The sequence below is a fragment of the Triturus cristatus genome, chromosome 11 (assembly GCF_964204655.1).
Source record: "Triturus cristatus chromosome 11, aTriCri1.1, whole genome shotgun sequence".
Lineage (NCBI taxonomy): Eukaryota > Metazoa > Chordata > Amphibia > Caudata > Salamandridae > Triturus > Triturus cristatus.
This window is the reverse complement of record NC_140594.1, coordinates 611,310,336-611,334,409: the sequence shown is the minus strand read 5'-3', so window position 1 is coordinate 611,334,409 and position 24,074 is coordinate 611,310,336. Positions and strand designations below refer to the sequence as shown.

The 24,074-nt window shown below is 46.4% G+C and overlaps 1 protein-coding gene across 2 annotated transcripts in view; it reads right to left on the bottom strand.

Moving 5' to 3' along the window:
- The window catches only part of NSD3 (nuclear receptor binding SET domain protein 3), a 1,492,250-nt gene that overhangs the window by 1,420,096 nt on the left and 48,080 nt on the right, over positions 1–24,074 (bottom strand). For both annotated transcript variants that reach the window (XM_085633955.1, XM_085633956.1), the window contains exon 2: positions 7,761–8,485. In XM_085633955.1, coding sequence (XP_085490081.1) covers positions 7,761–8,441 — 681 coding nt within the window. In that variant the 5' untranslated portion in view covers positions 8,442–8,485. The remainder of the gene's footprint in view (positions 1–7,760; positions 8,486–24,074) is intronic.

The following is a 24,074-nucleotide window of genomic DNA, read 5'->3' as shown; positions in this document are numbered from 1 at the left end:
CCCTCTCTGCTCCTCGGAATATATCCTGAGACTATCCTGATTTGGTTTATGGAATCTGGGAGATGAAGACCAGCTGATCTTATATCTCTTTTTAAAACTCTAATCGGACCTGGGAATCCTGAGTTGTCGTCGTCGGAACTTTTGGGACCCACCCGACGGAGGTGGCCGGGGTGAAGGTGACCCGTGGGGCCGGGCTGCAATTGAACAACAGCGGCCTCAGCGCGGTGCCAGTTGCCGATTCAGCACTTTCGGTTTCGGTTTTGGCCTTCAGGAGATCAGCTGGCGTGCGTGCTCAAGGTGGCGAGGTGCCTCCTGGGCCTCTGCCCGAGGCTTGCTTCCCTCTGCTATTGGTGGGCCTAACGCCTCCGACCCCTACACCGACAGTTAGTGGTCCTTTTGCTGGCGCCCGCACACCTCTTGATCGGAGGTCCCATTGAGAGACTGCGCTCACATGGCGGGCAAAGGGGGTCCGGAGGGGCGCAAGACCAAGGCTTCTCTGCGCGGGGGGCCGGTCCAGAGCAACAACATGGACCGCTACACCCAGGGCAGGGGGTCCCCTGGCGCTGCTGGCCTCTCCCCGGATGCTGCAGGGGGAGGCACGCCCGTCTCTGCGGAACCTTCCCTGCAGGACATTATGGGCGCCATCGAGGGCATCAGGGAAACCATCGCGACGCAATATGAGGCCCTGGCCCGTAAGATCGACACTGTCGCGATCGATGTCACCCTGATTCGGGCCGACCTCTCCAAAACTAACGAGAGGGTCCAGGCCCTTGATACACGGACCTCCACCCTGGGTGCGGAGGTGTCGGATCTGCGGGCCGCGCTTGGGGACATTAGAGTGGTCAACGACCATATGGCCCGGCGGCTTGAGGACTTCGAGGGACGGGCCCGACGCAACAACATCCGCATCATTGGTGTACCGGAGTCCTCCGACAGCCGCCCGGTGGACCTCGTGGTCGAGGAACTTATCATGCAACAGCTGTCCCCGGCTGGCCTAAGCAAATTCTTCGCCGTGGAGCGGGCCCATCGAGTGCCGGGCGGCCGGCCGCGGCCGGGGGCCCCCCCGAGGCCTATCGTGGCTAAACTGTTCCACTACAGGGACCGCGACGCTATTCTGCAGGCTTCACGGACCCGTGGCCCGGTCCGCTACGAGAACTCGACCATCAATTTTTATCCGGACTTCACGCAACTGGTCCAGAAACAGCGGATGGGATTCCAAGGGGTGAAGCGCCGTCTCCGCGAGCTAGGCCTGAAGTATTCGATGATCTACCCGGCGAAACTACGAGTGGAGCATGGAGAGCGGACAGCCGTTTTTGACTCTCCTGTGGCCGCAAGTGACTGGCTGGACTCGCTGCCGGACGGGGGTGGCCGGCCCGGGCCCTCTGGGGGCACCGCAGGTGACGGGTCCCCTTAGACTGACATTTGGTCCTTGCTTTTGCGGTTTTGCACTGTACAGTTGGGTCTTACTCTTTTGCATACTGTGTCTTACCAGGACCCGTGAGGGGTGCGGGCGGGTTCGGGTCCCTTTCCTCCTCCGGGGTCTTTTTGTAGAATGGGGTTAGTGGGGCGACAGGCACACTGCAAGTTGGGGGGGGTCTTTGGCCCGCAGGGGTGCAGGGTGGGGGGAGTTGGACTTGGGGTGGGGTTGGGGGGGAAGAGGGGTTGTTTTGTTGTGTGTTTTTTGTTTACAGGGCGAGGTATTGATTTTTGTCCATATTTGGGAACTGTGCGGCGGGCTGGGGGCCTCTTGATCTATTGGAGGGGATGGGGGGGAGACGGGTTGAGGCTTATGTCATGGAACGTCAATGGGTTGGGGGACCGTATTAAGCGGGGTGTTGTACTGCAATATTTGCGTCGTTTGACTCCTGATTTGGTGTTTCTCCAGGAGACGCATTTGGTCGGCAATGTCTGCCATGCGATGAACAGGGGGGGATACCGCCTCGTAGCCCATTCTGGTTTCACAACTGGCTCCAGGGGGGTGGGCATTCTCCTGCGAACCTCCCTTCCGGTGGAGATCACGAGGATAGTCTCGGATGACAGAGGGCGCTATGTGTGTTTGATTGGGAGGTGGGAGGGGCAGCCCCTTACCCTGGTTTCAGTCTACGTCCCCCCGGGCCTCCAGAACTCCACCTTTATTGACTTGGGTCGAATGCTGCTTGACCTTCCGGACGGCCTCCTGCTCATGGGCGGGGACTTTAATTCTGTGGTTTCGGGTGAACTGGATCGTCACCCACCAAGGACCCTCCCCGCTGCCCAGTCATGGCTGGGTGGGATGTTGGAGACCTTCGGCTTGGTGGATAGTTGGAGACTAATGCATCCGACCCAGTGTCAGTTCACCTTTCATTCGGGGGCGCATGGGAGTCTCTCCAGGTTAGACTACTTCCTTATGCCCGCGGCGCAGACTGGTAGGATTCGAGAGGTCAGACACCTGGCGCGTGGTATCTCCGACCATTCTCCGCTGTGGCTTCTCTTTGACACCGGGTCGCGGTCCGCAGGGCGGATAGCGCCCATTAACCCCTGGTACTTGCGGGACCCTGTGACTCGTGACAGCCTGGTTAAGGCCATGGACCAATACTTCAGTGAAAACGAGGGGTCGGTGTCGTCTGCGTTGTCCCTTTGGGAAGCCTTTAAAACTGTGATACGCGGACACGCCCTCGCCCAAATAGTGGTGGCCAAGAAGGTTAGGAGCGAGGCGGTGGTGAAGCTGGAGACTGACATCTCGGGGCTGGAGTCGGCCTTGGAGGCGAATGTTACTCCGGACGGGCTACATGCCCTTAGCCTGAAACAGTTCGAATATAGGTCCCTGGTCACTGACGCGGCCAAAACTATGTATAGGGAGCAGCAGGGCCGATTGTATGACGCGGGGGACAAGGCGGGAAAGTTGATTGCGTGGCTGGACAAAAAGGAGAGAGTGAATCGTGTGGTCCCCGAGTTGCGTGCTGCGGATGGTGTGTGTGTGACTGAGCCGGATGAGATTGTGGAATGTTTCGCTGACCACCTCCGGGCGGTGTACTCCCCGGTGACTGACAGGGATGAGGATGACTCTCGCCTCCTACTGAGAGATATTGCTCTGCCCGGCCTGTCCGTTGAGGACCGAGAGCGGCTGGACGCCCCCTTGTCGTCGGATGAAATAGCGACCGCGATTCGTTCCCTTCGCTCGGGCAAGGCTATGGGTCCTAACGGTCTGCCCATTGAACTATACAAATTGCGTCCTGATAAGCTTGCGCCCTTCCTCAGCCGCATGTTTCGCGACTCTCTTGCGGCGGGTTCCCTTCCGGCCGACCAGCGCTTGGCCACTATAGTCGTTATCCCCAAGGAGGGCAAGCCGCGAGACCGCTGTACTTCTTACCGGCCTATTTCACTGCTCAATGCGGAGCCTAAAATCCTGGCGAAAGTCCTGGCCAATCGATTGTTGAGTGTCGTGTGCGACCTTATACATCCGGACCAATGCGGCTTTATCCCGCACCGCAACACCGCTCTTAACTTGCGGCGTCTTCACGGTGCCCTTGCCAGGGCGGAGTTCCTCTCCGAACCGGCCGTGCTGGTTTCTTTGGATGCCACGATGGCCTTTGACACTATTGAGTGGCCATTCCTCTGGGCCGTCTTGGATAAATTCGGCTTTGGAGAGGGATTTATTGGCTGGGTGAGGCTCCTTTACACGGGACCCATGGCTCAAGTGGTGGTGAATGGGCGGGTCTCTCGGCCCTTTGCCCTTGGCAGGGGCACGAGGCAGGGGTGCCCGTTGTCCCCGTTGCTTTTTGCTCTCGCCCTGGAGCCACTCGCTGCCTGGCTCCGTTGGGAGCCCTCGCTTAGAGGGATCCGGTGGGGCCCGGGCTTTGAAGATCGGGTCTCGCTGTATGCGGACGACATTCTCCTGTATCTCACCTCACCACGGCAGTCGCTCAACGTCCTCTTTGACGTTCTGACCTCCTTTGGGAACAATTCGGGTCTCACGATCAATTGGTCTAAATCCTGCGTTTATCCCATCTCTGGTGGTCCTCCTCTCCTGCCGCCTCGGCTCCCGATTCAAATATCTCTGAGCGGCTTTAAGTACCTGGGGATATACGTTTCGCTGGACCCGGCGGCTCGCTATGAGCAGAATCTCCTGCGTCCACTTCGGCGACTGCGGGAGGACACGGCCCGGTGGTGCAGGCTGCCCCTGTCCCCGCTGGGTCGGGCCGCGCTGTTCAAAATGATGTCCCTTCCCAGGTTCCTCTATGCACTCCAGAACTCCTTCGACGTTATCCCAGTGGCCTACTTTCGGGAGGTGGAGAGCCTGCAGAGGAGACTGGTGTGGGACGGGCGGGCGCGTATTGCTCTTGCCAAGCTCACTCTCCCCTGGTACGACGGGGGCATCGCGCTTCCTGACATTCGCAGGTACTATTGGGCCTCGCAGCTATCTGCCATTAACCACGCCACGTATGCGCCCGGCTTGAATCCGGCGTATGAGATGGACAAGTTCCTGCTTCCCGGCGGGAACTACAACAGGGCACTTTATTCCCGCCTGGCTGGCCGGACCCTTACGGGTCCTACTAAGATTGCTGTGCGGACCTGGAGGGCTGCCACTGCGGCCATGGGCTGGAGTGAGCGATTAACATGTGCTACTCCCTTGTTTGCCTCCGACCGCCTGGGCAGCTTGTGGACCACGAAGGGGTTTGACCAGTGGGACACGATTGGTATCAGCAAAGTGGGAGACCTGTGGCACAAGGGTGCGGTCAAGACTTTCGCGGTGCTCCAGGCAGAATACGAGCTGACCGACAGGGAGTTCTTCCGCTACGCCCAGGTTCGACACGCCCTGCTCTCGGTCTTCGGGGAGGGGACCAAGATCCCCGTTTCCTCGCCCCTCGAGGACCGCATACTTGACGGACATGTCCCTGATAGTACTATTTCTTTAATTTATAAAAAATTAATTAATCACCGGGCGGACCTTTTTGTGCGCCTTCGGGAGGCTTGGACTGGGGATGGGGTGGAATTGGACGACGAAGATTGGCAGTCTGCACTGTCGTCCCCCAAGGAGGTTGCCATTCCGGCTCGTCTCCGGTTGGTACAGCTCAAGATTCTCCACCGGGTGTATGTGACGGGTCCGCGCTTGGTCTCGATGGGATTTTCCGACGACGGGCTCTGTAAGCGAGGCTGTGGGCTCAGCGCCACCTTTCTTCATATCCTTTGGGAGTGCCGCGAGGTGGCGGACTACTGGCGCCGGGTCCACACGGTAATGGGACAGGTTACTGGGGTTGTGCTGCTGCCGGAGGTGCGTCGCTGTGTCCTGAATGTGTGGGAGCCCAATGACTACAGCGCGGCTCAGACTCGGTGGGCGGCCCTAGGGAACATGATTGCCAAGAGGGACATAGCGCAACTTTGGGGCGCTCAACGGCCGCCCACCGTGTCAGTATGGAAGGAGAATATGGACTGGTGTATGTTTAGGGAGAAGACAGTGTATGTGGCCCGTGGCAAGCCGGGGGCATGGGGTAGCATTTGGGGGCAATGGAACGCGTATCGCGGAGGCATCTGTACGCCCCCCCTGGTAGACACTGATATCGCCATGTCCCCCTGACCCTTGATGGCTCCTGGCGCCTTTTGGAACAACTACATATGGACGTTCATCTCCCTTGACCCCCTCCCCCCCCCCCTCCGACCCCGGCCTCCCGGTACTCCTCTCTTTAGCGGATTGCTCAATAGTCCTGACGGGAGTTTCCCGGGGGGAGCCTGATCCGCACTGGTTTCCCTCATAACTCGCCTTTTGTTTTTTATTGTTTTTCCTTTTGTTTTTGTGATTGTTGGACTTACGCTTCCTGTTCCTCGAGAACTATCTGGAGCCACTGCGGGGCAGCGCCCTGGGAACTGATTGTAGCCTTGATATGTGTAGATTTCCTTCTGTACCTAGCGGCCGGCCCGGGTGGTTGTAGGCCCGTACTTGTAACCGAATTATTGTTCAATAAAAACTTTTTCAAAAAAAAAAAAAAAAAAAAAAATGCAGACAAATCTTATCCAGTTGCTCGTCATTTTGCAAGTTGCCACAACAGTGATGTCAAAGGGTTGTCATATTTTGTTATCGATGCTGTTCCAATAAATAGAAGGGGAGGTGATCGCCAAAAAACACTTCGCAAGCTGGAATCCAGCTATATTATCAGATTGAATACTAAAGCCCCGATGGGGTTAAATATGGAGGAGGATCTCCATACGTATCTGTAATTTTCCTTGTGTTCCTATTTTTAACTGTTTGGATTTTATTATGTGCACACCAGTAGTAGGAGGGTAAGAATGATCAACCAAAAGGCATTGGGGGTAGCCGTTATATCAACTGCTCCTTCTTTCATTGTATGATTTGGTTAAAAGCCCACTGGGGCTAAATCCATGTGTATTTGACTAGCTGTGTGTTTTGTTATTCCAAGATTGGGGTTAGGCACAATAGGTCACTTGACTGTTTGAAGTTATTATCAATTATTTTGTCGCCAGACGATCAAGCCCACTGGGGCTTGACCGACAAGGAAGTAAAGCAATAATATGCGCAAAGATAGAAAACCAGTTGAGGTAATTCTGATTCGAGTTTTACGACATATAGCTCGGTTGTTCACTTATGGTTTAATTGATTTGAAATCGCCCAGTCTGTAATTCAATGTAAAACAAGGACAAAATTTAAATACAGTTGTATATATTACACGTGCAATATTTATATTTGTGAAAGCAACGGTACACCATGTGATAAATAATTGCGAATGAAATGATATATAATTTAAATAAGTTGTAAGTAATGCCTTCAATGTAATATAAACTACGAGTCTGTTTTCACCCTCCATTACTTTGTAGTTTTCACGTGACACGGCATATTTTTCAGTTAAATTGAAGGTAAAACTTTATTGCAATGTTAGTGAGCAAGCCTGCAGGACAGGCGAAACGCGTCTAACATTACCAGCTGACAATAAAGAGAATTAGCTGAACGACACGGCGTCGACTCTCCTTTCGCAGGATTTGGTGCGTATATATATATATATATATATATATATATATATATATATATATATATATATATATATATATATATATATATATATATATATATATATATATATATATATATATATATATATATATATATATATATATATACACATACATATACACATACATATACATATACATATACACACGCATATATATATATTCAGGGCTCGAAAAATTGTACTAGTCCTGCAGGTCTAGTACCTTGAAAAATCTCCTTGACCCAACAGTAACCTACTTGACCTCCGTCTCTAAAAGCGGAGCAAAAGTGACAAGATAACAAGATTTAAAGATATCTTTATTGCTCATTTGCTTTGTGAGCAATAAAAAGGCCTTTAAATCTTGTTAGCTTGTCACATTTGCTTCGTTTTCAAAGACAGAGGACAAAAGTTAGTATGTTTTCCTACAAATAGCTCGACCTCATTAAACTTACCTCGCAAATGCGAGCGGATTTGTCGAGAATAAATATATACATCTATATCCTCTTCAACACAACATGCAACCAAAGAACACTTGCACATTTTCATATTCTCTCTACGTCCTCTGCGCATACTACAGTCATGACCTTTCCCATACAATCAGTCCACTCATGTTAAAATTCTGTACACATCGTAACTAGCCCCTAGAAGTTGTTTTTCTTTCAATACCACTTGCTTAGATGCAAATTGTGATTCTTGAATTTTTAAAGAAAAAAATAAAATAAACGTAACATTTGCCACAAAAGATTAACCACTAAATGTTCATATTTAGAAACCGCTTACCTCTAGCAGCTCTTCCAGCTTTGGAATTTTGTGTGCCCTGTGTTCTTCTAGAGGAGAACATTCAAGCTTACTTTCTTTTTTTCTCTTTTCTTTTCTCTTTTCATGTCGTCTTTTGACGTACTCAGTTGACTGCACTTCTTTTAAAAGATCCCCACATAGAGAGGATTCAAACAGTTCCTTGCCATTTAAAATAGTTTTAGTTATTTTTAGTTTAATTTCGGGAGAACCAGTCTTTTTAGGAATCATTGTTTGTGCCAAAAAAGATGGAGGTGAAGATGATGTCAGCTGCTGTGGGCAAGGTTTTTCAGCAAGTTCATGGGATTTAATATTTGAATTTTCAGTGTAGTAATATTCAGAAGGACTAAAGTTCCTAATGGCACCATATCCATTGGACGATCCATTGGGATACTGGAATGTCTGGTATTTGGCCTGAGGTTCAAACACGTTGGTTGTTGGTGAATAACCATTTGTGATAGGAGTAAGATCTTCTGTTGTGGGCGTTGGGTAGTTAAAGCCTTGCTGCAACCCTGTGTCATACGGTGTATGTCCGCCATCCTCACCAAAGTCACTGCTGGCATCATATGCTTCATCTTGGCGGATGTTGGCTGAGTCAATCAGTTGAGGTGGTTGCTGGATTGTGTTTCCCATGATCCCTTGCATGAAAGAGAAGGAGAAATCCATTGTTCTGCTCCAGCATCCTTAGCTTTCTCTTTCTCGCATAAGGCCTAAAACAGAAACATTAAGTCCGTACAATTACAATAAGACTCATAGTAACAATAAAACATATCTATGTACAATACACATTTGATCAGAGTCAGTCCTTTTTCTATGACCTTGAATTACTTGAATTACTTAGAAAAATCTTGTGCCCTAGGGTGCAGATTTTCAAAAGTCGATGTCAAAATACATAAATAAAAATACAGAAGAGTAACCTTGAAGTAAAGCTTACTTACTTTAGAACTATCCTTCTGACGGATCTGCTTTATCCAACAGATTCTTCATCATAAACCCTTCTCACTGTGCAGACTGGATCCAAAATATTTGGTGCTATTCCATTTCACCGGGGCCAGGTAGCCCTGCTGCAGCACTAGCCGCAGATCTATACAACACCACAAATGAAGTGGCAAAATAGGCCAAAGCAGATATGAACTGCAGTCAGTAACATCAGTTTCGCCAAAACAGGAACAAACGGCAAATAAAATACTTACTAATGCAAACTTAATCAAAAAAAGAGTTTCCTAATAATGATGCAAGGTTAAACAAGAGGAAAGAAATGAATCTTTAAGGAATGTGTGTGATGTATCATGTCCATCAGAAAGAACATTACAGTAGTGAAGTTGTTAGTCTAAAGGATACTTATTTCTGCATATATTCCTTTTTGTGAACCACTTCCAAAGTAGCATCACAAATGAAGCAGATTAGGCAATCAATTTAGTTGTTGACTACATAATACCAACACAGTGCCCCAACCAAACTGAAATGCAATATTTGCATTTGAATCAAGGCAATATGGATTTCTAAAAAAAATCAATAGTTGTCATCTGAAAAACAAGGAGGTCTGGGACTCCCAGAAACTAACTTTGAAGTGCTGGCTTCGATACATGAAGTAACCCTTCTAGAAGTAGATTTCTTACTATGAGCTAAAAAGAGAAATAACTGGCATCTATCAAGAAAACTCCCCACAGCAGACCCATGAAAGAAGGAGCCTTGTTTTGAGGGAGGAAAATAAATGCAAAAATTACATCCCTGTATCCCTTTGTTGTACCTACGTTTGGCCCTTCTGTGAGAACGAAACAGCTAAGTGTTTAACAGCAGCAATGTTGCTCGATAATGGGTCAAGATCATTGAGTAAATTGCATTAAACAGCTGACAAATGTCATCTCCTTAAACCTACCAACTGTGTAGACCGACACCTTATAACCCAGAAGGGCATCAGGATTTAAAGTGCAAGCAGCAAACTTGCTGTTCAAACTCCAAGCATAAATTTTTCCGGTGCCCAAGTACCAGTTAATCTGGACTGCTTAGGCTGCAGATCCTGTGCACTTACAGGCGTCAGAAGAGCTATATGCTGAGCCCCTGAAGGGCCAGGTACTAGATACCCCTAACCCTACTCTTGTGCAATAAGAATCACCAAAGCTGAAAGTTTTCTTACTTTTTGTTTCATGCCTGGAGCGAGAGAAAAGGAAGGCAGTAGAGGGACAAGGTTGGGGATATAATATTGATTGAGAATATATACTCCAGAGAAAAACCTCTCAGGGAGTCCAGAGTACACAATAGGTTACATGTTTTATTCAATTTTATGTCAAAAGGTCTATAGTACAAACTCTAAAACCAGTAAATTGCTACAAAGTCGAGTTACCATTCACAGTTCAACACAAATAGTCTGCTGAGGGTTGCTGCTCTCACATTCATAGCCCTTGCTAAATGACCTGCTGATATACCCTTCTATCCCAATGCTATAGCAGAAAGCTTGGTCATTTATGATATTTTAGTTGAGTTGGTTCTATTTTCTTCTTCTACAATATGGTTAAGGTAATATTTATATGATTCCCGAAATTTTCTTTCCTTAGCACCTTAAGAAAGCTTTGACGCAAAGTGTACAACTATTAACTTTAAGAGGTTTATGTGGGAATCCTGCTCTCCTGGATCCTAGAGGCCATATTTGGAGCTCTCTCTGAAATAGGCTTATCATCACAACAGAAATGCAGCTGTCACTATGGTGAACCATGAAGGGGAAGAGCTTAATATTTCTCTGGAAAAAATAGTCATAAGTGTCCAACATTGCAGCAACGGAGCCAAAGAATTGGATAGCCCTATCGTTTCCAACTGAACACAGTATGTATTCCACCAGTACAGTACATAAAGAACAATGTTTAGGGGTATCATATACAACTACGCTTGAGATGTTACAAATTTGTTCAATGACAAAAGAATTAGCCATTAGAGCATAAATCACATATTCTGTGAGAAGTGTGTATTAAATATCACGAAACGGTTTATAAAAAAAAGAACATAAATCTTTCCAAGAATGGGAATTCCCGGTCGTGGACAGGGTCCTGAATTACCCTACTGAATTTAACTTGTCAATTTGTCTTAGATGTTATGAGCATCAGTTTAAAAATAAAAATGACAATTTTCATAGGAAAATCTGAACGATCAGGTAACTGTTATGAAATCCTCATCTTTGGTGGTGGCCATGTATATAACTTGGGTGAAAACCTTTGAAGCAGTGGCCAGATCTGAGGACAGGAATGAAACTAAAGGTATTCATGTCCATCAGGAAATGTCTGAAACCTCCCAGGGCCTGCTCAAACAGGAATGTGTGATTCTAGTACATTATTCAGTCACTATTCTGAAGTGCTTGAAAAATGTACCAAAGGATGACAATCTGAAGTTTTGAAGATAAGGGATTGGGCAAACCTCTCCCTTTTTCTTGGAGATTATAAAACATTCGTAGTAGCACCCATTTCTTCTCCTTGGAGCAAGACTGCTCTCTAATTTACCTTTTGTAGATCCACAAACATTTTCCTGCATCACAGTATTTGTTTGCGGGGTAAGGGGAAATAGGACAGACGGTTGGTGGTGGTCTGCAAAATGGTAAGGGATATCTTTGTCAAATGTCTGCAGGAACTAATTGCCCAAAGTAATCTCCCACCAGCTGTGAAAGAAATTTGTCACTCAGCCTCCCACAGGCATCCCATAGTGACACTTTAGTTTTCACAGCGGTTTTTGGCGATGGCATGCCTAGAGTAGTAGGAGTGCTCTTGTTTCAATGCTCCAGAAAAGTTAAAAAAACAAAAATTGGGTGCGCATAGGACAAATCAAAGGCCCGGACTCTCTGTTGGTACTATCTTGCTCAGAAAATGATATCTTGAGGAAAACCTGCTGCCAATCAAACAGAATATTTACCCATCTGGCTTCCTCAGCTCCAGAGAAAACAGTTATTGCCTCCACAGAATTCCGTGTGAAACATCCAGTATGTTTTAACTGTTACCTATGTCTTTGTCATTGTGCAGGAATGAAAAAGACCACAGAGGTAATTGCAAAAGCTTGGTATTACATAAGGCATGCAATAAGGCACGCTTTCAAGGCAAGACTACTGGAAACAACCATGGTCTAATCCAAGGTATCTATTCTTTTTAAAATCATATCTGGGGAAGCTGTAGGGAAAATAATTAATTGCATGTACAAAGGTCTTCATCTACACCGTAGAAAATAAACAATTAGCAAAGCCAAGACGTTCTGCTATTGGGAACTAGTACCGGGTACATGATATTTTATTTATGATTCATTAAAATCTTTACAATATTAAAATCTTAGTGTTATGACGCAACAGTAGTCCATAAAAATCTGTACAAATTGCGATTCATTTAAAAATAAAAAAAAGGAAGGAGGGGAGGAAACTTGGAAAAAGAAACAGACAATATTTAAAAACTAGTGAGCCTATGTTGAGGAAGTAGTAGCATTAAAATGAGGGCAAAACAGTGCCGTAAAGTGCATTAATCACAGTTAAGATACTGGGTGTAATTGTTCGGGGGTCAGCTAGCGCAACCATCCTGGAACGATTAGCTGCCTGAATACACATTCTTCTGCTGGCAAAACTATTAAGTGCTTAGAGTACTTATTCTCTTGCTAGAAAGAGGCAGCAACTGTAGACAGAGAAGGGTGGCAAGGTAGTTCGGCCACTACGGCACATCGATCGGGCCTCTGAAGTACGAACAGGGAGCAGCTGGAAACCAGGTTGTCAGAGTCTTTGACAGGCAGTTCAAGCACAATTAATTTTCAATAGCTAGCCATCTACAGGGACGGTTGTCTCTGGAAGTGACTTGCCACTGTTATTCACCACTTCTATAAAGGTTTGTGTGAGGCTTCTGTATTTGCCGAATTTTGCCAATTCCATCGGTTCTGCGAGTGTGAACACGAACTTCGTAGCCTCATCACATGTGCGTGTTCCATGATTGAGAAAAAGAGGGTTCAGCAATCTGTGGCTTGGTAGCAGAAGTGACGAGCAACAACATAAAAGGTGACTGTAGGACTTATACTTGTAGCCAGAGAGTCTACAGTTGATCATTTGTGTGAGGCAGCCATCTCAGATTTACTTCTTTGGTTTGCAGACCCATTAGCCTTGCAAATATGATTAGTTTGTGACAGCCTTTACGGAGAGCACTGAAGAGATACGGTTGAGGTCTGAGGCAATCCGGCTGTGCACTGATGTACGACTGCCCTACCATTTGTAGTCTTGATTTATTGAGTTTTTCCATATCACTTGCCTTTGATAAAGTTTTTGTTTGTGTTTTCAGCACAGCTTTGAGGGTGGCACACGAAAGTTGAGGGTGGTTTAGTGCTGTATGATCAATCTGCAGAGTAACAATTGAGCGTTGACAATATTGCTACATGGCATTCCCATCTTGGGAAAAAACTAAATGGAGGATGGCTTTCATGGTATTGGGGAGCGCTTTATTTACCCTATAGTAATAGTTGACAAAGGACACCATGAAAGCCCATGTTTGAGCCTCTAGTCCTAATTCCAGCCTTGTGAACTATCAGCTTTGCCTTTTGACAACGCTGTACAGCATTCAGCAAGATGCTTTGCAGCACTTCCAAAAGAAAAAAAAAACAAAGGTGGTGAGGGGTGCAATGTGGTGACAGAACAATGGGGAATGAAAAGGAAGAGGGGGGGAAAGCAGCATACAAGGGAGAGCAACATGAGAGCGGGGAAACAAACGCAAATAAAAGCAACGAGGAGTATGTCAGGAGCGGGGAATTTGTCAGGGGGTGGGGGAAGTGCCACTTAGCAGAGAGCTTGCAAACCGAGGGTGACTGTAATACAGACCACTGGGGTGTCCGATATCTGATGGGTGCTGAAGAAGCACGCGGGAGAGACAGCTGGAAAACACACACACCCTCAACGAGTGCTTAAGCTACAAGAATAAAGTAGTTACCCAAAAAGGAGCAGTTGAAAGACAGAAACCACCCAATCATAGAGATGTTTAAGAGGTTATGTTCCAGGGGGAAGGACAAACAAAAAATGGACAAGCTGGGACAACCAAAGCCACTCAATAAGAAACAAACAAATGAGAGTCAATATGCCAAGGTTCCTGTCTGGCGGTGCTTTTGGGGAGGGAGTTTGCTGGGTATAAACGCAGATATTATATTGGGCTGCTGACCTGACATCTCTGTGAGAAGATCGTCATGACACTCTGAGTATCTGTATTAGTATGCCGCCCGGCCTCCGGGATGTGGGCTGAACGGCTGTGTGCATTGTTATAACGGTGGGGGTGCTTTGAGACACCATGTGTGTACAGGTCGACTTACTGGATGCCTCATTCGTAATTCTGCAATAAAAACATGTTTAAAAAAAAAAATGAGAGTCAATATGCCAACCAATGGTAAGCAAAGGGTGGGATGTAAGTCCCAGTAAGTTCTTCGTAAACCCACAACAGGTCTTTGCAAACAGACAGCTTGCTCTGTCTAGTAAGCTCGACCCAAAAAGTGCATTTATGCTTTTGTAGTTATTGTTCCTTGTTGGGAACTAATATGCTAAACGTCAAAAATAATTTAGAATAACCAGAAAACAAATCTGCTCAGCTCCAGGTACAGTTGTCTGTGAAGTGTGGAACACAGGCACATATTTCACCTGTTGGCTTCTTTACAGGTGCATTTTGCTACTTCTAATTGTGACGTCTTGCAGAACTGTGACTTTCTACTCAACAGCCCCACTTGATGCTGAAGAACTGAAAGTGCATCCAGGCACAGCAAAAAGCCTGGATTCATGATGAGGAATCTCTAGGAAGAAGCAAACATTAGAAAATAAAAATTTGGAGAACTCTTGGTGTTCAAATAAGGAAGGGATATGTAATATCTGCCCTTGAAAATGTTTCTTAAAAGTCAAGTCTCAAAGAATCTGATTGGAAATAGGTGGCAGAATGAACCTTTAACAGGATAACGGCTCTAAAAAAAAGGACCAGTTCCCAAACCAAAATGCATGCAAGCCAACACCGATAACACAATTTACATATCATTCCACGACTACACTTTTATTGAGAGGAAATAGACAGTGCTCATGTATTTTATACATTGCTTCATCCACAGCATCACTATTTCAAAAAGCTTAATGCATTTTCTTTCTTAATGAAACATGTTTAGTTCCCTTATAAGTGGAAACTGTGAGGCCTTAGTAAAAGTAGGACACTCATTACAAAAAAAAAATCTATTATTTTAACAATGCTTATTCTATCATAATACACACAACTTGTAACTAGCATCTCAACTATGAGATTATCTTAGAACACTGACAAAATGCAATTTTGTTTAGCAAGACTAATCTTTTTCCATGCTTCAGCAAATAACGCTCCTTACTCCAATCAATCATCTTCCAAGCTTCATACAAATATACAGGGGCTGCAAGAAGACTATAGTGGGTGGTACGTTTTAGATCTATCTGGAGCACCAGTTGAAGGTTTCCCATGCCATCACTGTATTGCCATTAGGCTAGAAGGAGTAGGTGTCACCGAAGGAAATAATAAAGCCCTTAAAGTTAGAATTTGATGGCTCAAGATGTGATGGACAAACAGAGTCAGGCACATGGCCACATGCATTTCATGTAAATATTCTAGTCTGCACAATATTTGACAGACTCAAATGTATCAGATTAACATCCTATTTCTGATTTTAAATGTGTATCTTTTAGTCAATCTATCAATCAATACAGGCTTTATTTGATTTAAAATTAAAAATCATAAAAGCAAACATATTAAGAAGAGCAATAAAAAATTCCAGCACAAATAACAAATATACTACATCAGTGATATAGAAAAATGAAAAATGTGTTTTTAAATGACAAAGGGCGAATCATGACATACATATCAACCATCTAAGATGTCTTGGACAGGCCATAATACTAAAATTGATTTCAACCATTTACTCATTTTGTGAATTAAGTGGTTAGACATTTCCTAACCCGCAGCACACTCTTTAAAAAGCCTGCCACTGAACCAATGCAGTAACAATTTTCCAACATCTGGAGGTATACCAGGGCAGGACGGCATTGCCTCCATCTTCCTTCTTTTAATACAGGAATTAGCCATCTGCGCCTTTCATCATTGTAAAACTTACAAAATAAAATTGCATGTATTGTGGTTTGTGATGAAATGTTATCACACGGACAGCAGCAAAGTTCCCTTGACCAGTCGTTGATGTCAGGGTGAGTAATAAGGCGATGAAAAGTCCCAAATCTGAATCTTGTAAGCAGGTATCTATCAAAACCCCCTGCGACACATAATAGGTATGGTTGAATTTTGCTGGTAACGGTGATTATTTGGTGGTTGACCACCATAATTTTGTTCAATTCAAGGCCTAGTCTGATCTCTTCTAGATGTGTCATACAGATCTTTTTAAGATCCTTTCGATTGATGGAAGTCATATTTTCCGGTAGGGTAAAAAACTCCGGGCGTCCAATATCATGTAGGAAATTTTTTACATATCTGAGCCAAGATATTTTCCCCACATTATCCAACCTCATGGCATCCATTATTATTTCTCTGTTGAGGCCAGTGCTGTTCGAAGTCCAAATTCTATGCCACAGCAAAATCGGTTGAGTCTTTATTAAATCAGAAATATAGGCTACGCCTAGCTCGCTGTGGCAATTAAAAACTTTTAGTCAATAATTTGCTTTCATTGTACACACATAAAATTGTGCTGGAAATAATTAATAGGTCTGTGTGTGTTATGGTGTCAAGTCAATGATAAAGGCTAAGGGCCTCATTTGGTTAAATGAAAAAAGATATAGGAATAGGTGTGGTCTATTTTTTTTTTTATTTAATTATGACAATTAAGAAGAGATTTACTTTTTTCATGTGCTAATGACAATAGGCTTTCAAGGAGGAATTATTATCCTGTTCTATTTTTGGATGAATTTGTAATTTTTTGACAGTTTGATTGATGGTTGCCTTAGGGAAATGCTTACGCTCAGTACAGTAGGCCTGAGTTGATTATAGTCACAAGCTAAGATGAACCACTATGAGCCTGACTAGTGCACAGGGAAAAGTGTGTCTTATCTGTTTATTATGAAAAGTTATGACAATGTAACACATGTCGAAGCCACTTTAAGGGCAGATTGCTTTTCCACCACATTAACCCTGCAATATTTGGTTACACGAAATCTCAGACTACCATTGTAGAACAAGTTACTTACCTTCAGTAACTCCTTATCTAGTTGCAGAAAACATTTTTTTACCTAAAATATCTACCTTTTTGGATTTCTGATCCGGCGGGCCATTGAAAATGGACCAGAATTTTGATTGAGAGATGGAGATTTGGACCACCAAGCTCTTTGCGGTGAGGAGTTCAGAGAGGACGTTTGGGTCCCCTGGAGGGGGGCGGTGGTGGTGGGCAATAGTCCTGTTCACAAGAGCCCCTGTGCTGGTCTTGGGCAAAGTCCCAAGCAGGACGTCTGTAAGGGCTTCATTAAAAGGGAGAAGTGGGTGTGAAGGGGACACTCCTGGCTGAAGCACTTCCATCAAGACGTTAGTCTTGACTTCCACCGAGGGCAAACTAAGGTTGAGGACCTCAGCAGCCCTCTGCACCAACATTGCAAACGAAGCCCCCTCCTCCATAGCCAAGGTAGGGGGAGAAAGCATACCAGTATCCAGCGAAGGGTCCAGTCCACTGGCTTTACCCAGATCCTCACACCAGTCCACAGAATCTTCATTGGGCAAGTATTCTTCAGGGTCCAGCGACACCTGCCATTCCTGGATGGCATGACTTTCGTCGGCGCCAGAATCAGATGATGCCACTCCGGCTCGGAGTCAGAGTTGGAGATGAAGATGGGAATGGTGCGTCGGCTTCGGGATCGGAAACGGGAAAAGTCGGGATGGTACGACCGGCGCTGATCCGGATCCATCTGTGGATCCCCGAGGTCTGACTGGCGCCATTGCTGGAGCAGTCGGCGTGGATCCAGAAGGGACCCATTCCAAACCAGCGGGGCCAGAAGGCATGCCGGCAGGAACGGGCCACGCAAATATGAGGTGCATGGCCTCATAAAACTGAGTTGGGTGGGGGTCACTCTAGCTCTTGGATATCCAGGGAGGTGCAGAGCCAACCCAGACATTGGCTAAACTGCAGAGCCAGTTCTTGAGTGGCGACGCTCCCTCTTCTCTTGCGCTGACGGACGAGGTAAAGTCGAAGTACACTTCAACTCCTTTTTCTTATGTGCCCTCAACTTACCAGAGTGACTCGATGACAGTGTGACACAGACCTCAGGCTCTGCAACCACTCCCTGGACCTTCCTCTCGACCGGGACCTCAATTGTTGCAGCGTCGACCCACCAGAAGCTTGAGGGATCTCTCCCTCTAGGCCTTTGGGTGCATGGCGTGTCAGTCAGGACAGGCCTTCATGACGTGGTACCGCTCAAGGTACCAGAGACAAACAAGGTGTGGGTCTCTCACCGACATCTGCCAGTGACAGGCCCTGCAGGGCTTGAAGCCGGCTTTTGTGAATGACATGCATGACACTAGGAGGTTATACCTCATAGACTCGACAAAATGTCTAAAAAAGCGAATCAAAAAATGACTAAGGGATAGCTCTTCCCGGAGCTGCGCTGACTAGCATGGAAAGAAAAGAATTGACGTCAGAGCACCTGGGTGGTGCCTTTATAGGCACAACAAACGTCACTTGCACGGATGACGCCAACAACCCCGCGCGGAGCCAAACGACACCACCTGCCTGCGAGTAGGGGTCCTGCTCCCGAATAAAAGTTCAGATCCAGTCTGACGCTTGGGGTAATTAAAAGTTACTTACACTCTGTTTCCATCCATGACAGTGTACTGTATGGGGTAATGATCCACCAACTCTGGGGGGTGCCTAAGTGACAACTCTACTGTTTGCTGAGGATACGCTGCTAGTCTCCTGGATCGCTTCAAGGCTTTCTGTGCAATGAGAGGCCTATACCTCAAAGACCAAACTCCTAATGTTGAACCCACAAAATCAATTAAAGGCTAACACTGGCTAGGATTGCCTTGGAAAGAGTGAACACCTTTGATTACTTGGGTGCCACTCTCTCCGAGGATCTGTCTTGGAAGCATCATGTAACGAAGCAGACTCTCCAGCATAGACAGACCACTGGGGTCTTGATTAAAGAGCATAGGACCTCCCAGAGCAAACCTGTAGCAGCCCCACTCCATATACATGCCCACAGGGCAGCAGGTTCAGCACTGTATAGGGCCAAACTTTGGGGCTTAGAAAAATTGGACTGCTTTCTTACGACAGAGAATACATTTTTGAGAACTCTAAGCTCACTTCCTCAGAGTAACCCTCTTCACCCACTAGGATTGGACATGGACAGATGCTCCATTGTGAAGAAAGCGAAGCTACGCCCCCTACTGTTTTGGTTGTGCTTAAAAATTAACTCCAGACCGCTCCCATACGCTATTGCCCTTGTCAAAGTTAGTGCTCTTGACTGCTTCAAGAAAATAGCTTGGCTCTCTAAAGTGAAGTCCCTGCTTACTACTATAGGGCTGGAGGGATCGTGGGAAACAAAAAGACCCAGCACGATTGCCTAGTAAAGACCCGATTAAGAAACAATACTGGAATTGGGTGTCCCAGTCCTCCATTTCGCATTCATCTTGGGGACGCCTCACAATGGATTTTATGGAATTTAAACGGTCAGGTGTATGAACAATACCTGGAGGCCATTACGATCCCGCAGGATAGGAAGCTTTACATTCAATTCACATTTGGCTCCCTCCCGTTGAATACTTTTATATCCTCCTGGTGACAGGCTTTCACCGCAATGCAGTCTTGTCCAGGTTGCGGAGTCAACTAGCCACATTTTATTTGTGTGTCACATGTACCATTCTCCGAGAGCCAAATGGCTAACTCCTGTTTGCAGACGGATTGGCACTCGTTGCCATCGCGAATCGCTGAGTTTTTTAAAATTGGACTCTATCCTTCTAGTTGTCTGTGCTATTGCCAAGTTTCTCAGCAAAATGTGGATCATTAGACGGTCCGTGTTGAAAATGTATTGTTTGCAACATTTTTAACGAACTTTTTTTTTTTTTCTTTTTTTTTGAACAAGCTTCAGAGACGTAGCATACAAAGAAATACAACTGCGGGTTAGAAGGTAAGCATATCTGCCCCGTGGCCCCCCCAGGATATGAAACTCAGAGACATGCTGCACACATCACTACTATATTGGACGGATCCCTCTGCCCACCTCTCACAGGAAAACGGAAGACACATCTCAGGACCCTGTACTCGGGCCTCTATACTGTGCCCAGGTCCCTCAAAATTTTCTCCCATTTGCGGGGGCATCCCCAACTTTGATAAACCACTTATTCCACCCTGCGGCACCAGTTCATATCGCACTACCATGCTTCTAATGTCGGGGGCTCTGCCGCCCCACATGCCCGGGAACCCCCCCCCCCTTCCCCCCCACTAAGGCTGGCCAGGTCTTGGCCCATTGTGGCCATGTGATCTCTCCCGTAACGCCCAGGATGTTCCATCCAGACACCAATGAGACTTTCTCTCCCACCACTGCCTCCATTATGGGGGTTAAGCCCCTCCACTACCTCTGAATCCTGGGACAGGACCATAGAATATCAAAGAAGGACCCTTTCTCGCCACATCCCCTCGCACAAAGCTCGGATACACAACCCCCTATACGAAACTGTACCAGTCGCGAGGCGCAAGATCTGTGCAGAATGAGAAGTTGGACAAGCCTAAACCGCGCACTAATGGCTATATCTCTGGGACTCTGTATGGCTTCCACCCAATCATCGTCCTCCATAAGTCCCGCGTCAGATTACCAGGCCTCCCTCAAGGAACCCATGCAGTCCGGGAAGTTGTTAACGAGTTTCTTGTAAGTAAGGGACACTGCTCTTTCGATCATGAGGTCCAAAAGAATACTCCGGTATCTCCGTCCCTTCTTCCAGATGACAGAAGAGCAAGACGCAGTTGTCGGTATCTGAGAAACTCACCCCCCCCAACCCAATGTGGAATTCCTCCCGTAGGTTATCAAATGTAAGCATTTTGCCTCCCTTCCAGACATTCCTAAGTAAGTCAATCCCAATGAGGCTCCATTTCTGGAAACCCTGCAGCCGTTTAAGTTCTTTCAGAAAATCTCCCTCCCACAATGGGGTCTGTTCCATGAATTTATTCTCCCAGCCGATCATTTTAGTAGCCTTATGCCAGATGTCAAGAACTGTCCTTGTATGCGTCGGGAGATGTGCCTTCCCGTCCCACCCGGTAGAGTTCTGCTAGATAACAGCGGTTAATCAACGCCAAATCGATCCACCCTGTATGCTGGTTCCTCAAGCAGAGAAAAGGCCCATCCATTAATGTTAATGAGCGGAGAGGCCCAATAGTATTTCCTAATATCCGGCACTGGCAGAACCCCCTCGTACACTCCATTCTCGAGCTTCTTAAGCGCAATTCTAGGACTGCCCCATCCCCTATCCCCCTCCCCGGTTGCGCTGTTCGGATTCGAACGCGCAGAAGAACGATTTGTGTATCCGATATGGGGTATTTTGGACCACGAGTAGAGTAGCCGTGGGAGGGCCATCATTTTAAAGAGGACGGCCCGGCCCATAAGGGAGAATAGGAGCCCCCACCAGTGAGCCACATCGTCCCGTAACCTGCTAAGTTGCACCAGTAGATTTAATTGCATAAACTCAGACTTTGTCACCCAAATATCCAGGTACTTAACCTTATCCTTCTGCACCATGTCCGAGCACGCCGACGTTAATGCAGGAGGATTGCCCGCTTTTAATTGACTTTTTAATCCTTTTTTATATTAATAACATGTTTTTTTAGCTTTGGTTATAGCGCCATTTCGTACATTGTAACTGCATGGCGGGCCATGCTGCCCAATTCTATTGTGGCATAGGCTCTTGTTGAGGGGAGGGAGGGTGGTGGTGGTGGATGGTGGCGGCAATTTAATCAAGTTGAAACTTTGTTGATCTGCAGGCAATGAATTTTAGTATGCTTTTTATCTTGTTTGCTTGTATTGTATGCATTTGCACTTTTATGGTTGTAACGACCGAAATAAAGGTTTTATGACTGACTGGCATGGAGTAATGGTTCAATTCACATGAGTCATTGGCTCTTTTCTTCCATGAACGGCAGCATTTTCTGACCACCTGTGCATGTCAACCAGAAAATTATTGTGCTTCAGTGTAAGAGATGGTAGGCCAGACCTTTAGTTTTCAGCTTCATCCTTTTAAAGGTCCTATTTGTTTCTTTGCTTCTCCTTTTAATTTAGAGGATACTACAGCTCCCCAAGCAGTACTAGCATGCCGCATGCTTGGCACTCATTTGATCTGCAGTGCACCGCAATCCTCATGCTCACTTCATCTAAACCAGTTGCCCATTAAGGAATGCTACTGTCAATAGTGTATCATTGTTTTAACATTCCATGATGGCCAATGTGCTGGTTCAAATGCGGCAGCCATGCTGTAACTTTAAAACTACTATACAAGTTGGGAACCAGTTGCCCTATATTCAGTTTAATTTTTGCAAGCAAATTCCTGCTGTATTTGGCCAACAGTATTTTTTCCTACTTCTATTCTTTTCATGTATTGTACATTTGTTATGGAGTTTGTGTGCGTTTTATTGTGGTTGTGTCAGCGGGTGAATGCAAGAATGAGTCAGTGGATAGATGAATGGATGCATAAGGGCAAAGATGAATACGAGTGCAGGTGTGAGGAGTTACTTGGTGCCTAAACTGAAGGAGCCTTGGCAAAGTCAATAGGTCTCACCTATACAAGAGCTATTGGCTTTGCTAATGTGTCTTAGCCATGTTGTACACCAGTGTGGCTGTTGTTCAGCAAGGCTTAAAGGTTGCAGCATGGCGTAGGGTGGCATGGCATGAAGTGGCATGGCATGAAGTGGCATGGCGTAGAGCGGCATGGCGTAGAGCGGCATGGCGTAGAGTGGCATAGCGCAGACGGGCGAGGCCAAGATGGAAGTGCTGCCACGTCGCAGAATATATTGGCACAGAGTGCAGTGGCGTAGAGTGAATTGGTGTAGGGTAGAGTGAATTGGTGCCGAGTAAATTAGATTAGTGTACAGTGGATTGGTGTAGCTTGCAGTGGCGTAGAGTGGTACAGAGTAGAGTGTATTGGTGAGAGTGCAATGGCACAGAGTGCGTTGGAGCAGAGTAGAGTGGTGTAAAGTGCTTTGGCATAAAGTAGAGTGGTGCAGAGCAGAGAGGCGTAGAGTGGAGTAGACATAGTGTGGTAGCGCATTGCCAGTACAGAAAACACATTTTTAATTGAAACGACCATTACATTTTTATAAATATACAGTTTCTCTTATAAAGTATACAGCACACACACGATTATATGTGGAAATATTATCACCTAGTGTATTGATTTGTTCTGATTGTATTAAAATATTTGTTTCCACCACACTTCAGAATTATATGCTTCATTTGTGCTTTCCTAATTGTGATATTTTCTGACGTACCTGCACAGTTCATTTACAGACATTTAAATTTTGTTGTATGCTAGAAGAAAGCCTTTCTTTCACAGTGTGATTCTCACATAAATACCCTCAATTTGAAGTCAGAGAAAGAAAAGTAAACACCAAGCTCCCTCAGAAGACAGACCCTGACATTTGACCTCTGGCTTTGAAAGCACAGCAAATGTGACAATATAAAAACAAGATTTAAAGGCCTGTTTACAGAAAGCAAGCACTCAGAAATATTGAGTAAATAGAGCATGCTCCACAGGAAGGAAAAACTTGAGCTGAACAGCCTAAAAAAAAAAAAAAAAAAAAAGCCAGCAAATGCGAGTTACAAACCACAAAAGCAATAGGCGAAATGCATTCCCAGTGAAGCTTTCAGAATGTCCCCAAGATGTGTTTAGCAAACCAGACAGCTCACTGCCTGGTAGGCTTTAACCTAATGTCAAGGGGCCCCCATTGTTGGTGGTGCTAACGGGGCGCTAGATGAGTGGTGGCGTGTGCCTGACGGCCGGGCTCCTCTCCTTTCCCCACAGACAGAGGAGACCCCGGACTGGTATACTACGCAGAACATGGAGTCGTCTGATTCCATGAACGGCCCCTTTAACTGGAACCTGCTCTCCGAGGACCCCACCCCCCCCAGACCGCGCGTCATCCGCCCTGACCCAATTGAAGAAGGGGATTCAGACGACGGGACAACGGACTCCGGAAGATGGTGGAGGAAAGAGGAGAGAGACCGCAAGGAGGAGACGCACGCCGAGGTGGAAGACGCTTCAGTTCCGGTGCGGACGACCAGGAGAGAAGAACCAGAGGCGTCAGGGGAGCCTGGAGGCCAACGTCCCCGCTCTTCGCCAA